The 15,403-nt window shown below is 37.9% G+C and overlaps 1 protein-coding gene across 2 annotated transcripts in view; it reads right to left on the bottom strand.

Annotated features, from left to right (window-relative positions):
• The window catches only part of cntn5 (contactin 5), a 180,428-nt gene that overhangs the window by 66,256 nt on the left and 98,769 nt on the right, over positions 1-15,403 (bottom strand). For both annotated transcript variants that reach the window (XM_015016012.1, XM_015016085.1), the window contains exons 7-8: positions 11,957-12,052; positions 7,513-7,716 (exon numbers count right to left, since the gene is read on the bottom strand). In XM_015016012.1, the coding sequence (XP_014871498.1) occupies positions 7,513-7,716; positions 11,957-12,052 (300 nt within the window). The remainder of the gene's footprint in view (positions 1-7,512; positions 7,717-11,956; positions 12,053-15,403) is intronic.

Here is a 15,403-nt window from a genome sequence, read left to right as displayed (position 1 = left end):
ACATTCTCGGCCCGCCTCTTGCAGCATAGTCATAAATTTTGTTTCTGTTTCATTTATTAATCATAGGAAAATTATATTTTTTCTGTTATGCTATAGTTTTCCTCAAACCAATTTAAAAGTAATAAGACTGAGCCCTGGAGATAACATTGAAAAAAAAGTTTCTTGTGTGGTTAGATGACCCCAAAGTAGAAGTTTGAAATATAGAAAAGAATGAAAAACACTAAAGATAAAGACATTGTGCATTTACGTTACCCTAATTTAAGTCATTAATTTGATTTAATGTCAAAATCTTCTACAACCAGAATGCTCTATCTAGTATTTAATTCAAAACAATCTGAAAAGGTTCAAAACTGGACCAAACTGAATTAACTATTTTCTATAATACTGTAGTTCCATTTTGGATACAGAAAAAAGAGCTACAGCCTGATCTCACGATAAGGAATATATTTTTGACAAACATCAGACAAAAGGAATTTAGCTGTCATGTTGCTATTTACTAAACAGTAAAGCAAAAGTAAATTAAACTTGATTATTACAAATTAGTGCTTTACTAATAGCTTTCGTAAATATGCTGATACCAGTAAAAACCAAAGCGATGTTTCAAATAAATAGTGAGACTGAGCTTAAAGTACAACCAGACAAAATGTCGACTTGACTTGTGACTCACTTTGATGGCTGACAGACTTAAACTGTGCAAATCCAAGAATGTTCTTTAAACTGGAGAAGGATAAATGACCCTTCCTGGTTTGGTATCAATGTACTTAAACTGTATGTGGGTGCTGTTTACGCATTTAAGTAAATCCACGAATGAGAAATGTAGTTATAAAAAAAATGATCAAATCTCATGTACAATTTAATTAAATGGGTAGTTTTCTAAAATATTACAGTTTGGTGTATTTTGACCCAGTAAAAGGATTTGTCCAAATGGATCATTAAAAGCCTCACGATGACTGCTAACTAACTTCTGACCTGCACTGTGTATGTATTAGATATTGGATTGTTTGTGGGCAGACGTTTTTTCATAGCATAAAACCAAACTTTTTTTTTTTTTTCTGCAAAAATCTTAGAATTTATCTATGTATTTTGAGGAATATTGTGGGTGATCCATAACTTATATATGCAGTTGATGCCAGTTAACTGTTTACATAAGTTATGGATCATCCACAATCCATAACTTATGGACCACAGGACCACATCCAGCCGCAAATAGCTCCTTAAAAACTAATAAATACTTGATTAAATAGTTCAAAAGTCAAATACACCTCAGTGTGCATTAATGCACACAGCATAAACTGTCTTAGCACTACCGTAGATGCTAACATTTCCACTGTTCCTTATCTTTGCTCATGGGGGTACAGCCAATCAGAGCCAAGAAAAATGAATGGATTATCTGCAAACGCCAGCCAATAGCGTTGCACCTAGATATTTCAGCTTCCCAAGCTTCATTTTCTTTCAGATATTTTAGATATGCTCCATCACAAATGGGGGCATTTTGGAGTCACAAATTCATAAAAACATCTCCAAACAGATTCCTCTGCAAATATTAAATCATAATTAGGTTGGGGAAGGTCCCTCCGCACAAACCATCTTGTCATGTAATATTTTCAGGTAGTTTCTGTGTACTTCTTTGAAGGCCTATTTACAGAAAAAAAACCCCCACATCAAATCCACATGTTTTATATATGAGCTTTTACAAATTTTATGTTACATAGCACAAGTGTGGGGGCAAAAAGAAAACTTTACACCGTCTCTTCAAAAGCTCCAGGCAGGTGGAATGCAATATGCCTTGACATATTTAGAATTGTGTTTTGAAAAATAAAAGCTGGAGAGTCTGCCATCTCCTGCAAAGCCTTGTCTGTTTGTAACTGGCTAACTCTGTGTCCAAATGTAAAATTCACAAGCTGGTCCCATTGGAATCAAATGAATATGCATCTCTAAGTGCCTCGGTAAGTCATCAATCTTTCTAAATAGATTTCCAGGAAAGAAACTTTAAAATACCATTAAGGATACACACAAGGCAAGATTCTTTAGCCATTGATGCGCTAGCTATGAATAGCTGCATATTTATGACATAAAACGTAAAAACTCTTCAACATCGTTTTCAATGCCTCGGAGACTTCGATAATGAATGATTGCACAGAACACAGAAAATGTGCCTGTATGGAGATGACACCGTCCTGAAGACATTACGTTTCTCTGATATTACAGCCAGCAAAGAGAGAGAAAATGTCTTGTAGCAACAACCGTAGTACCAAACCAATAACCGTACTATTTATCTGGAAGCAAAACATAACATTAATTCAGAGTCCATTCTAGCACCTATGCGGTAATCATTCAGGATCAATTTCCATAATCTCTGGTTGCTGCTGTCCATTGTTTCACTAAAAATTCAACACGCAAAAAAAATGTTTTAAAGCAAATGCCTCTTTAGAGCAGATGAACATATCTGCAAGAACAGATGCAATACCCCATTTCAAAGAAAGATAACACAAAAGCAAGCAATATCTTAGAATAAACAAAGCATATGCCAACACGTTTGCATGGTGAATCACATAAGAACAGCCCTAAATCTGTGTTGATTTCAACAAAAGACTGATATGAGAATGGTGGAAGATAGATGTTCAAAGGAAAACAAAACAAAAGATATAAGAATATTTTTATATATTTTTTTAAACTACATTTAAATATGATATTTATACAAGATGTTTCAGCAGTGAAGTATAATAAAAGTTAATCTTTAGTCCTTTTTCCATGGGCGGAGGCGGGTTGCAGCAGCACTATTAATGGCCTCTAGCAGTGGATTATGGTGCCCAGATGCTTGCTTTGATTAAGACACTCAGGGCTGGAGCTGACAATACGCAAATCACACACAGATTCAGCGTAAAGTGTCTGCCGTGTGATGATCACCAACTTTTACTGAGGCACAGATTGCACAGTCTAATTGGTCAGAGTCCAATGACTGAAGGGGGGTAGCAAACAACATGACAACATTTGGGATGATGTGCCAGTGCAGTGTACTGGATTTTACATCCAAATTCACAATTCAGAAGACTGCCAAGCATCACAAGACATAGACAGCGAAAGTGTCAGACATTCCTGCAGCACAGCAGAGGTAAAAGGTGCAGAGATTTGATTGTGTTAATTTGAGAATGCAAAGTCGTGAAAAAAAAAAAAAAGGAACTTAAAGCAACATTTTCTAACAGGCAGAAGCAACAAGAAGATGCTAGATATCAAACGGGTCTATTTAGGAATATCACATTTTCACTAGGTAATTTTTATACATTGATTGTCATAATGTTATGACTGTACAGCATGATACAGATAATCAGTGAAAAAAATGTAGCTCCTCTGATTCTTCCCGGCAATCCTACTGCCATTTGCAGAAACATGCCAATCTCGGTCAATCAGAAGGAAGGTCTTGGCGCTGTCAATCATACTCACATATGCGCTGCAAATGTGCAACTAGCAGAGAAGCAACGTAACATCGCAGACAATTTGTTTATTCACAGTGATCTACGCTAACTACCCAATGCATTCACGGTACTCTCCATTGGTCTCTGCTAGGCTAGCTGTAGCCTAGCAGAGAGTACAGGGTAGGATGCGAGCAGCGAGTACCCGGACTAGATTGACAGCACTAAGAACCTCCTCCTGGCTCTTATTGGTTGTTTCTGACTGAGCTGTGCATTTCTAGAACCGCAGGGAGGTGGGAGAGGAGCTTAATTTTTTCACAGATTATCTGACTCACATTACATACTGTCAGGACAGTTTTAACAAAAAAGTAAAGAAAAAACACATTTTCCTTTTATAAAAGTTATCTACTCTAATTTTAAACACTGACAAGACTGGAGGCTATTTTAGGTGTTTTTATTTTTCCAAAGAAAAAAACTAAAAATGCATGTTTTACTTTTTTGATGGGATTGCAGCAGTGTATTTAGAAGTGTAATATATATATATATATTAAATTTATAGGGGTGCTTTCAACACAACAGAAGAATGTGAGCTGTTTAAATGCTCTTAGGTCATATTGGAGGGGGATTCATTCAGGGCCTGACTCACAATAAGACTATATTTTATTCTTACATTCATCCTTTAATCCACAGTGAACCCAATAACATGATGTATCGTGATTGTTTCTTTCTTTCTGCACTGTGCCCAGAAGCAGATTACTTGTTTTACTTTGCCTGTTGAAAAAACAGTGAAGTTTTTCACATTTTAAGACAACCTTGAACTTCAAAAGGTTTTCAGGGAGATTTTATGTAATTAAGCCGTACAAAGTAGCATTGTGAAGTGGAAGAAAATGATTTTTTTTAAATGCAGATAAGAATCTGAAAAGTCAAGCTATTTTTTTTATTCACGTCCCTTTAGTCTGACCTTCGTAATTAAAATCCAGTGCAGCCAGCTGCTTCCAAAAGTCATTTATTTAGAGAATCGTGTCTAACTGGGCTTAATTTCATCTCTGTACAAATACAGCTGGTCTGTGAAGGCCCCTGAGATTTCTTTCAGAACACCGTAACAGATTCATGAAGACCACGAAACACACCAGGCAGGTCAGAGATAAAGTTCTGGAAAGTTTTAAAGTTTTCGGATATGAAGCAATGTTTCAGTCTGAGCATAAAATGGTTCTCTGCAGAAACTTACAGAACCTGTCAGCAAGACAACAGTTGCTGCAGTTTTGTACCAAAATCTGGCAGGGATACAGTAAATTAACACTGTGCCGAGTCTATTTGGTCTTTTTCATAGTTACTGCAAGTCAAGATGAAAGGAATGGCTTTCAATATGTGTTTAAGACTCCTGGCTTAAGCACACAATTAAAGTCAGGAGTCCAGTCAAAGTCCAAATCTAAATTAGAATATGTTGGAAGGCAAAATGTGAAAAAGTTCATGGGTTATGACTTACTTTCTTTTCTTCTGATATCAATTTAATCAGAGAGGAAATGAGTCAGTAACAAGTACAGCGATCTTTTCTATCTTCTTCACTCATTTTGATTTTTAAAACGATGGGCAAAATGACACGTTCAACAGATCCAGTTGTGTCTTTCTATTGCATTATGTTGTATTTAATAAGAACCTCAATTAGTGACAGTTTTGAAACTAGCTCTCAAAGCGAGCACCAAAAGAGCTCAGTCTGTACATGTTTGAGTTGAGCTTCTCAATTACCTGAATGAGTTTTGCACATGTAGATATTACAGTGTCAGAGCTACTACAGTAAACAGCACAGCCATAAATTCATAATCTATTCAATAATGTGTGCCCATGCTGAGCTCCAGTAGCTTCAGAAGGATCCATTAGCATAAATTCTTCCTTTGGTTCCTTTTTCCAGACGCCTCTGACAAGATCATGGTCATGTTTCTGAGCACTCTTCCATGCATTAACTCTTTAGTTTCAAGATGGAGCTCTCCCCTGTGCTGTATATGCACACACAAGTTTCTATGTAATTGAAACGAAAGCTTTAACTTCACCCTATGACATCCGTTCTGCATCTTTAGCCTTTTGTTGCCAGGTCTGCTAGAGTTCTTGAGATCATTATTACATTAAAAGCTCAGGCTCTGGGTAAAAATGTAACTGGCACAGAGATGGAATAATGTTGCCATTAAGGACTTTTAGAACCTGCACAGAGTTCAGCACTGAATCTGTGGGGGTAACCCACTGAGACAACCTCAAACCTTATAATTGGAACCTTTGTACTTCTTTGTTGACATTGTTTTGGTCATAAATGTTTGTGTTTTTTTTTTTTTAAGAATCGATGGCTTCAGAAGCACAGAAGAAGTTTCCACTACTTTCAAATAACTTGTGCATTTCTGGCAGAAAATAGAGAAAAGGTGACGGGGGAAAGACAAGATCACGTTGTAAACAATATAAGAAAGTGTTGCCATGCATTGTTCCTTGACAGGCCACTGACTGCCATTTTCAAGCAGACCAATTTAGATGTGCTGTTCTTTTCTCTTTTTTTTTTTTTTTTTTTTTGCTCTGATGTGCTGTAGCCCCAAAAGCGGAGATAAGAAAGACCATAGATGTTAGCTTAGCATCACACAGGTAGGTTTTGATGAATATCATGATATATTTGGTGTTTGAACTATTAAAATATGCTGCTCTAAGATTTGTTAGGCGGGGTCTCAAGTATTTGCTAATTAGAAATAAGCAGGTCTATGCAGTAAATGCTGCTGGTGGTAGTAATGTTAACTTTTATTCAGTTCCTGAATAAAAAAAGTTACATTGTGAATTTTTTTTTTTTATAAAAGATACATAAACATGAAGCATTATAGAAAGATATTTTTACATGGATTTGCAACCACTACATACACAAAAGCAATGAAATCAAGGAATAAATATCAATTGGTAGAAAATGGGAGACTTAATCTGTTTCATTCCTAAAGAAGATTTTACGTAACATGACTGCATGCAAGCTTTAATGTTTTTATTGATTAAAAGTTAATTATTTTATGACTAAGACAGATTAATCTGATATCTAATTAAAAATACAAGTGCTTGCAAAATGTCAATTTTATATGCAGCTTCTTTGAGTGTTTAGCAGTAGTGCAGGACACTGTTTGCAAAGGGATCAAATGTTTTTTCAAACGTTAAAAAAAAGATCCGTTACATATGAAGTGATAGGCGTTTTGCACAAATGTATGTGACTGATGCTGCCAAATTAATTTCCCTTCCCATCACTCATTGATAAAAGAAAGACAGATCTTTTTTTTCCTCCACAGTAAAGAGCTGATAGAAGACTGACCGCGTGCCCCTCTGACTGCATTCTGCTTTTCGTTTAGCAAGAGACACAAACTCATTTAGCATGGTTGTGTGCAAAGCATTATGCATGTCTCACAGGGCAACTTCAAACACTTATGCAATTAAAGAGCAACAAACTTGCTGGGAGGAATGTAATCCTGCTGCAACATTAAGGAAAGAATTCAGAATACAAATGGCATTTCACAGCTTCGCTGGGTGTGTAATCACGCTGGTTTGTGTAAACTTTGACAACAAAAGGCACCTGGTTTGATGTGATGGACGTTTTGTTTTGCGTCAAGTCAGAGGTGACATGCCTCCAGGTGGAAATCACACCTGAATCCAACAAACAGTTTGCAAGCCTGGCTCCTGCCAGGCTCGCAATAAAAGACAAAAGCCCCATCCATGGCAAGGGCCATTGATTTAGATAATTTTATGCAGGAAAATGATTTCCCCCATGGCCATTTTCACGAAAGCACATTGTGAGCAAAGCCCCCCCCCCCCCAACACTAATGTTAGAGCACTGCTCACTATCTCTATAAATTGTAGATCCTGTTCAAAACACCTTGAGGCTTCCGGTGTAAAACTTCCTCCAAACACATTACGGTATGATAAAGTGCAACGTCTTGATGTAAAATCCATCCCAGATTTTTATCTGAGCAAAAGCAATCCAGCGGCAGAAGGCAATAGATGGATTTCAGAAAAGCCAGCGCTGCAATCTGATCAGCCGAGCAGAGAGAAGACTCAACAACAGTCTGCATATCATTTAAGAGCTAAAAATCCTCACCGTCCGTTTTCAGTGTCAGAGGAGTCGGCGGGCTCAGAACCCTGGTGCTCGTCACCGCGTTCTTCACCAGACAGATGTAGCTTCCAACATCCGAGGGCTGAACTTTAGAGATGTACAGGTTCCCTGTGACCTGGGAGATGAAGCGGCGACTGTCCTCGGCGACAAATGAGGGGAACTCATTAAACACCCAGCTGTAGATTATCTCTGTGGAAGAAAAAAAAAAAAGAGGGCCCATTTATGTCTTACATTCGTTTCCCAGGCTGACCTACTCAGTATGCATGAGAAAGTTCAACCCTTTGCTACATAGAAGTGTAATGGTGTGAAACTGCAAAACTACTGGTGTGTTATACTGTATCTTTAAAAAAAACAACCAGGATTCTCTTTACAGAATACAGTCAAAGGACCATTTGGGGTTTATTGTTCATATGGAGCTCATTTCAATCCTCAGGTGATATCTGGAACTGGGATTCAGTGTGATGGACTGACTCCAAAAAGCGTGTGTGTCATCATTGTTTAGGTTCACAATCAGGTGCAGTTACAGCAAAAACAAACAAGAAGAGATCAAGCAAAGGATTATAAGACCTAATCATTCTTCCTGAGTACATGCAGAGAGTCCTGTAGACCCATTTGAACTTCACATATTGTTGCAATAAAACCAAAAAATAGCAATGTTTTTTTTTTTCATAGATTTCATGTGACAGAACCACACAAAATTGAGTACATTTGTGAAGTGAAAGGAAAAGAAAAGCATACAGGGTTCTCAAAGGTCCTCAGTCGATTTGTGGAATCGCACTTCGCTGCAATTACAGATGCAAGTTCTTGGGGATGTGTCTACAAGCCTTGCACCACCAAAAACTCAATTTATTTCCCCATTTTTGCGGATTCGCTCAAACTCAGATTGAATGAAAAGGGTCTAAACAGCAATTTTCAGGCGTTGCCACAGATTTTCTTTAGGATTCAGGTCTGGATTTTGACTGGGCCATTCCAACACATGAATGCGCTTTGATCTAAACCATTTCATCTCTGTCTGTAGGTTTAGGGCCCAGATGGAAGGAGAAGCTCTACTCAAATCCTCCAAAGGGTTCGATCAGGATTTCCTAGTATTCAAGCTCTGTAGTTTATACACTTTCTATGTTTTCTGTGTAATAAACAGTTTCTATTAATACAATTTAGATGTATTCTGTTAAAGCTTAGCTGTTATTAATGTGCCAAAGTCAATTTTACAGGGGATAAATGACTTTATGTTAACCCCTTGTCAAATATATGCTGATCCTTCTGCACATATTCAGACTCAGCTCGACAATCAAAGATGAAGAAGTCAGAAATCGCATTTACCACTTTTACTGAAACTACTTTTTTATTACAACATAATCTTTGCCAAAAAAAAACAAAGATCATAGCTCTGGTAATTTGTCTTTAAAGTGTCATGTTTCCTCTCTATCAACATTAGGGCTGTAGGATAATATCGATATCGCGATATATATCGATATTTTCCTTCCTAGAAAAAAAATCGATATTCATCCGCAAGTATCGTAACATCCAACTGTCATCTTGCTCACTCACTGCTTGCTTCGCCGGGAGAGTGATTAGGTCATCAGGCTTAGAGTGATTCCTTCAGATGTTAAGTGTCAAGGTTAAAAAGGTATCAAACTATTCAGAGCAGGGTGCTTGGTGCACTTTATTTACTTTATAAATCCATGTAAGCTACAGTTTGTACTGGTTCAATTAAAAGAAACATGTTTTCTCACCACTTCTTTGATTCTTTTTGTCCAGCTGTCGACTTTAAATCTGTGTCCATGTCCAACCAGAGCCAGGTTGGAGTTTTAATCAGTTTTCAGTTCAGTAATTCAATCCAACTCTATAACAGTCACAAAATATCACCAAAATCACTCTGTCCCTCTAAAATCTTTCAGAAAATCGCAAAAGTGTATTGAATTGTATCGTCTGATGAATATCGCAATATGTATCGTATTGTGGACAGAATATCGTGTATCGTATCATATCGTAAGATTACTGTATCACTACAGCCCTAATCAACATGGACCAATATTTGCCAAAGAGAAACATCCAAACCTTTCTGAGCCAAGGAAAGGGAAATACACTTTTCACAGCTCAGTGATTGCCAACGGAGACCTATTTAAATTTGAGTGGATTTGAATGTCTTTAAATCCTCCCACAACCAATTTAACCCAAACACAGTTTAAAGTCTAATACGAATTTCACTCCGACTCCCAAGAACATTCATCAAAGTGGCACATTCAACACTTCTGTCCAATCAACATATATACATATTTTTTTTGTTTGAATATTCTTTATTTTGTTAATGTAATTCTCACTACAAATTAAATCTATAAACAGATGTGCATTAATATAGAATATCAACTGCTCAGAGTGGCAGATTCCTCTTTTTTCCCCCCAACAAATTAGAAAAAGATTTCTAGAAGAGAAACATTTTGTGTGAGTTATTTACATAAAACTTAATCATGGATGAGTATCCAACCAATAAAATCCATTTTCCTCAAACAAGAGTAATTAGTTTAAATATTAATCCTGTGCATTGGTATCCAGTCTTCTGGGATATGTGTCTACCAGCTTTGCACATCTTATCCATCTACTACCTTCCGCTCATCCCGGGCCGGGTCATGGGGTAGCAGCCCAGACTTCCCTCTCCCCAGCCACTTGAACCAGCTGCTCTGGGGGAATCCCAAAGCGTTCCCAGTCCAGCCGAGAAACACAGCCCCCCTAGTGTGTCCGGGGTCTTCCTCAGGGTCTCCTCCCAGTGGGAGGCTCCCTGGTGGCATCCTAACCAGATGCCTGAGCCACCCCAACTGGCTCCTCTCAATGTGGAGGAAACTCATTTCTGCCGGTTGCATCTGTAATCTCCATCTCCTGCTCCATTGTTCCCTCATTCGTGAACAAGACAGAGATACTTTGACTCTTCCACTTGGGGCAGGATCTCTTCCCCGATCCGGAGAAGGGACTCTACTCTTTTTCGGGTCAGCTGTGAGCTGAGCTCCAACACCAGTTGAACGTCTTACCAGAGTTCCCCATACCGGATACGATTGAATGCCTTCTCCAAGTCCGTAAAACCGATGATTCACATCTACAATGATTTCCTTACAAAATAGTTTAATCTCAGTCAAATTGGTTGCCTGTGAAATTTTCAAGTTCTGCCACAGATTATTAGATTTTGCTGAAGGTCGTTCTAACATGAATAAACTCTAAACTAAACGGTTTCTGGTTGTATGTTTGAGATGCCTGACCTGCTGTCAAGTAACTCCTTTATCTTTTTCTAAAGTTTTAAGTATTTTTCCATCTTCTTACGGACTTGGCCTTGCAGTAAAAAATAATTAAGATCTTAAAGTCTGTTGTGGCAACATGTGAAAACATTCAAGGGGTAGTGTATTAAAACTAATCTCATCACACTGCTCAATTTTTATTTGTGATGACAATTGTGCCACATGCTACTGGGAGATATAAAGTAACAGCTTTTGCAAAGTAATGTCAGCTGGAGGGCAGGATGGGTAATTTTCTGATATTAAGAGGAGTTTTTAGCTTTTTGAGCTGGAAGAAAGAACATGACAGATCTGCCACTGTGCCCTGCTGAGTTTGTTTGCATCTCTGGAAATACCGCTTCAAAGTGCAAGTCCCTGGATGAGTATTTTGCTCCACGGGTCAACTTAATGCAGCACAGCATGAATGTTTTACACTATGTCACTGTGACTGATACCTGGATCAATTATAGTTTACAGGAGCAAGGCTGCAACAAAACAAAGGACGGCAGAAAATCTATATTTCCATCATCCTCCTATCCCCTCATAACACTGTGCACCATGTGTGATTTTTATTAAATGTCAATCACAGTTATAACTGTGGACAGAAAAACATGCACATGTAGTTAATTTTCAAATTAAAAGCACAAAATGCAAGATGATGTGAGAGACAAAATTCCTTACCCAGATTCCAGTTAGAATGAGCTGCAAACTTGGGACTTTCTTTCTTTTTCTTTTTTTTTTGCAAATGGCAGAAACCTTTAGCCATTTGCTAAAGGTTTCTGCCTTTAGAAACCTTTAGCAAATGGTTTCTAAAGGCATTTAGAAACCATTTGACGCTTCACTCCTAGTGAAGTGTCATGCTTTCCTTCACTAGGAAAGCATGACATGCTGATGAACAGGAAACCTGTAAGTGTCTGGGTTTGCATCATTTAAAACAGATGACAGCTGTGGGCAGAGATCTTGTGCGATTTGTCTGTCGTAAATAATTGGCTACTGACATCTCACTCAATTTCTCATAATCCAAAAAAAAAAAAAACATAAACTCTGAGAATCTGTGTCCCGATTTTTGTGCTGACTGCTCATCATCTGAAAGGCACGATGATGAGACTTCTTATGAAATTGAGACACTGATTTATGTTGGGGCTCAGTAAAAGGAAAGCTCCCGTTACCTGGTGAATGAGGAGGAGGGGTACACATGAGCACCACGCCTTGGCCTTCACGCACCGACACGCCGCCCCGGGTCCTCGAACTGAAAGCACCAAGGTCTAAAATGATACAAAACGAAAAGCATCATTAGCAAAACCAAACTTTGATATGTTTTCATGTGACTGCAAGAAAAAGCAAAGTGTTTCTTATCTCCTCACGAAGCCCAATGAGTTAATACAATGGATTAGTAAAGCTTGTTTCAAATCCCTGTTTTTGTTCTGGTTGGATTCAACTCGGTGATGAATCTCAAAAAGAACTGCTTAAACGGGGCTTCAGCAAATGCAGGCGGCACTGAGGAAAAAGGTGGTAAAAACTCTGATCGTGTTAAGTTCTTATAGCAGCTACAGTTTGTTAATTCCCCTTCAGCGTCCAACTTTAGCAGCTTCATCGACGTTCTACCTCTCCACCAAATGCACCTGGTTCCAGTGCTATGCTGCAGATAGACAAACTGTTGACGTCATATCAATTTCATATGATCGCAACGTGACAGAAATAAATGAACAAGCTCATGATCCATGTTTGGTCTTTATGTCCAAACCACTTCTGTTCCATAACTTTGCACATTACTGCTGAGCTGTTGGGCAATTATTCCTCAATGGCTTGTGAAAGCTGCATTTCCTGCACATTTAGTAATAATGGTTCATTGACTGCATTTTAAAGTGTGCCACACAGCAATGCAGAGTTCAAATTTGATGTTCTCGTCTCACAAGTAGCTTTTTTTTAATGCTTCAGCTCAACCTGTGCTCACAATGAATGTCATCCCACAGCGTGGATGTAAAGGATAAAGCAAGAAGATGCAAACAGAAAAGCAGTGTTAATGTTGACTGCAAAAATGTATAGTAGTGTCATGAAAGCCAGATTAGCCATGACAAGCAATAAAATAAAAGGGTATAGGCAGGCACATGTCAATAAATGATAATATTGAAAAATAAGTTTACCGTATTTTCCGCACTATAAGGCGCACTGTCAGCTTTTGAGGAAATTGAAGGTTTTTAGGTGTGCCTTATAGTGCAGAAAATACGGTATTTAAAAAATCTAAAGCAAAAATTAAAACTCCTACTGCTTTATTATACACTTCTCTATATTTTACTTTCAAGGTGACATCACTAATGGAACCCTAATTTCTAGGAAATGTTTACGTAAGACCAATAAAATTGCTTTAGAAAGCAGAAAGGTTTATACAATATGCATGGCCACATATTAACTTACACAATTATAAGCCACAAAAGGCCATTGTTAAAGAAGTTAGCTGTGCAGGGTGTTGTATTCATATCAATGGGAAGCATAATGGCAGTCAGAATGAGCTGCACTACCAACATTGATACCAGCAGCCTTACAGCTGCAGTACATAACTTATACAACAATATGGTTTTTTTTTACGCGTTTGTTAAAATCATCACAATGGCCAGACAGTACAATATGAAACAGACAATCTGAAAAAATTAGCTACTCTGCCTTTTTCCTGTAGTCCTACTACCATTAGGAGAAACACGCCGTCTGGTAAGAAACAACCAATCAGAGCCGTAAGGACGGTCTTAGCACCGTCAGTCACCCTCATGACCTAACATAACAAGAAAACTGGTCATCTATCACCATCGGTGGCCTGCACAGGATCTGCAATGCAGCAGAGAGCAACAGGGCGGGTGTGAGCAGCACGTATACCAGCGTGACTGACACTGCTAAGCTCTTCCTCCTGGTTCTGATTGGTTGTTTCTGACAGGGAGTGGTGCATTTCTGCAAGTGGCTGTATGACCACAAGAAAAAGGCAGAGAAAGTTGATTTATTTCACAGATTATGTGTCTTATGTGATATCACAGCCATAGATGGTTTGTGGAGCCATTCACAGCTGCTGGTGTTGCTCCATTATGTTTCATTTGGTCTACAGTCAAAAAAAAAAAGTCTGGAAACTTTAGACCGGGGGCTCCTTTAAAACAGTATTGATGCAATATTTCACACACAAGCAGCTCAGAGCAACTGTTCAGATCTTACATTTTACATTCCATGGTCGTACGTCTGATTGGACATTACCATATAAAAAAAAAAACTGGTGTTACTATTACTCCTATATCATATTATATTTTATAACTTTAAATATTAAAATTACCAGAAGACACTCTGCCATGCCCTCGACTTTGTGTGCTAAAAACAACCCACACACAGCATCTAGCAGCTGGTGGACGGATTCAGTGCATTCATTCAAGAATAAATGTACATGCACATGCTTTACACCTAATAAGAAGGGAGTGTAAAAACAAATACAACAAGGAGGCTAAAGAGTAAATATTATGCATTAATAAAAGCTCTCATCGCTGAATCTGCATGAAAAAAGTTAAAGTAGCTTGTATACTGTCATATAGAGAGAGAAAGAGAAGGAAAGAGAGACAGCCTATATGTGCAAATATATAAAAATGAAGCAAAACTACTAACCAATTTAAAAAAAAAAAAAAAAATTAAGAACTGCAAGCTGTGATAATACAGACAAAATTGTGCCATTAATTTATACGCACATTAGCATTTAGTGTTCTAATTCAAAAAGGAAGTTCATCACTGGAATCAAAATACAAGCTTACAAAAACATAGATTAAAGTTTCAAGCTTTCTTTTAGACATAACGTACTACTTCTGTCACAATGTCAGAAGAAGAAGAATAGGACTTTACTAACATGTTTACGCCTGTGATCCATTTTAAACACTTACAATTACACTTAAAATTTTGAAAATTGTACTATATGATACTTTATTTATACAGGAAAAGTCTCTTGAGACTCATTTACAAGACAGACCTGGATACATCACAAAACTATAAAAACAATACAATTTAACAATTCTATAAGTGTTTTGTGGATTGTAATAAAGTATTATCTTAAGGAGCAGGAAGGCAAGAAACATCATGGATCATACTGGTGCATTTGGGTCAAAGCAACATCATTTGAGATTTGTTGCAATTACAGTTAAGAACACTCAGTTACGATAGTCGACAGCGAGAAAGAGCTTAATATGAGTTAGGAGAAAATAAATCAATCATTTGTAAAAAAAAAAATAAAAAATAAAATACAGCTATAAATAATTATTAAAAATAGCACAAAATTGGTAACAGGTACGCCAAAGAGAAAAGAAGCCAATCAGCTGACAGCATAATTGTTGTTGGCACAACAACTTCTATCTGAACGGTAGGACCTAAACCAGCTGAGGTCGTGATGGCAGTCTACTATTCCAGCCAAGAGAATAGGATCTTATGATCCACATTATCAAAGGCACCTGTTACCTCAAATAATAACTGAACCTGGAGTCCTCTTAGCTGACAGCCAATTCAAGCACCGGCGCTCAGTTTGAAGTAGAGCCACGGTGCGGGTCCAGGTGTCTGTGATGGCTGCCTCAAGCCGTTTTGTTCTCNGGTTGCCACCCAACGNC

Source organism: Poecilia latipinna, unplaced genomic scaffold (genome assembly GCF_001443285.1).
Source record: "Poecilia latipinna isolate Pla-1442-1.1 unplaced genomic scaffold, P_latipinna-1.0 Scaffold5, whole genome shotgun sequence".
Taxonomy (NCBI): Eukaryota; Metazoa; Chordata; class Actinopteri; order Cyprinodontiformes; family Poeciliidae; genus Poecilia; species Poecilia latipinna.
The sequence above is the reverse complement of the archived record's forward strand: the minus strand, read 5'-3'. Positions and strand labels throughout refer to the sequence as shown.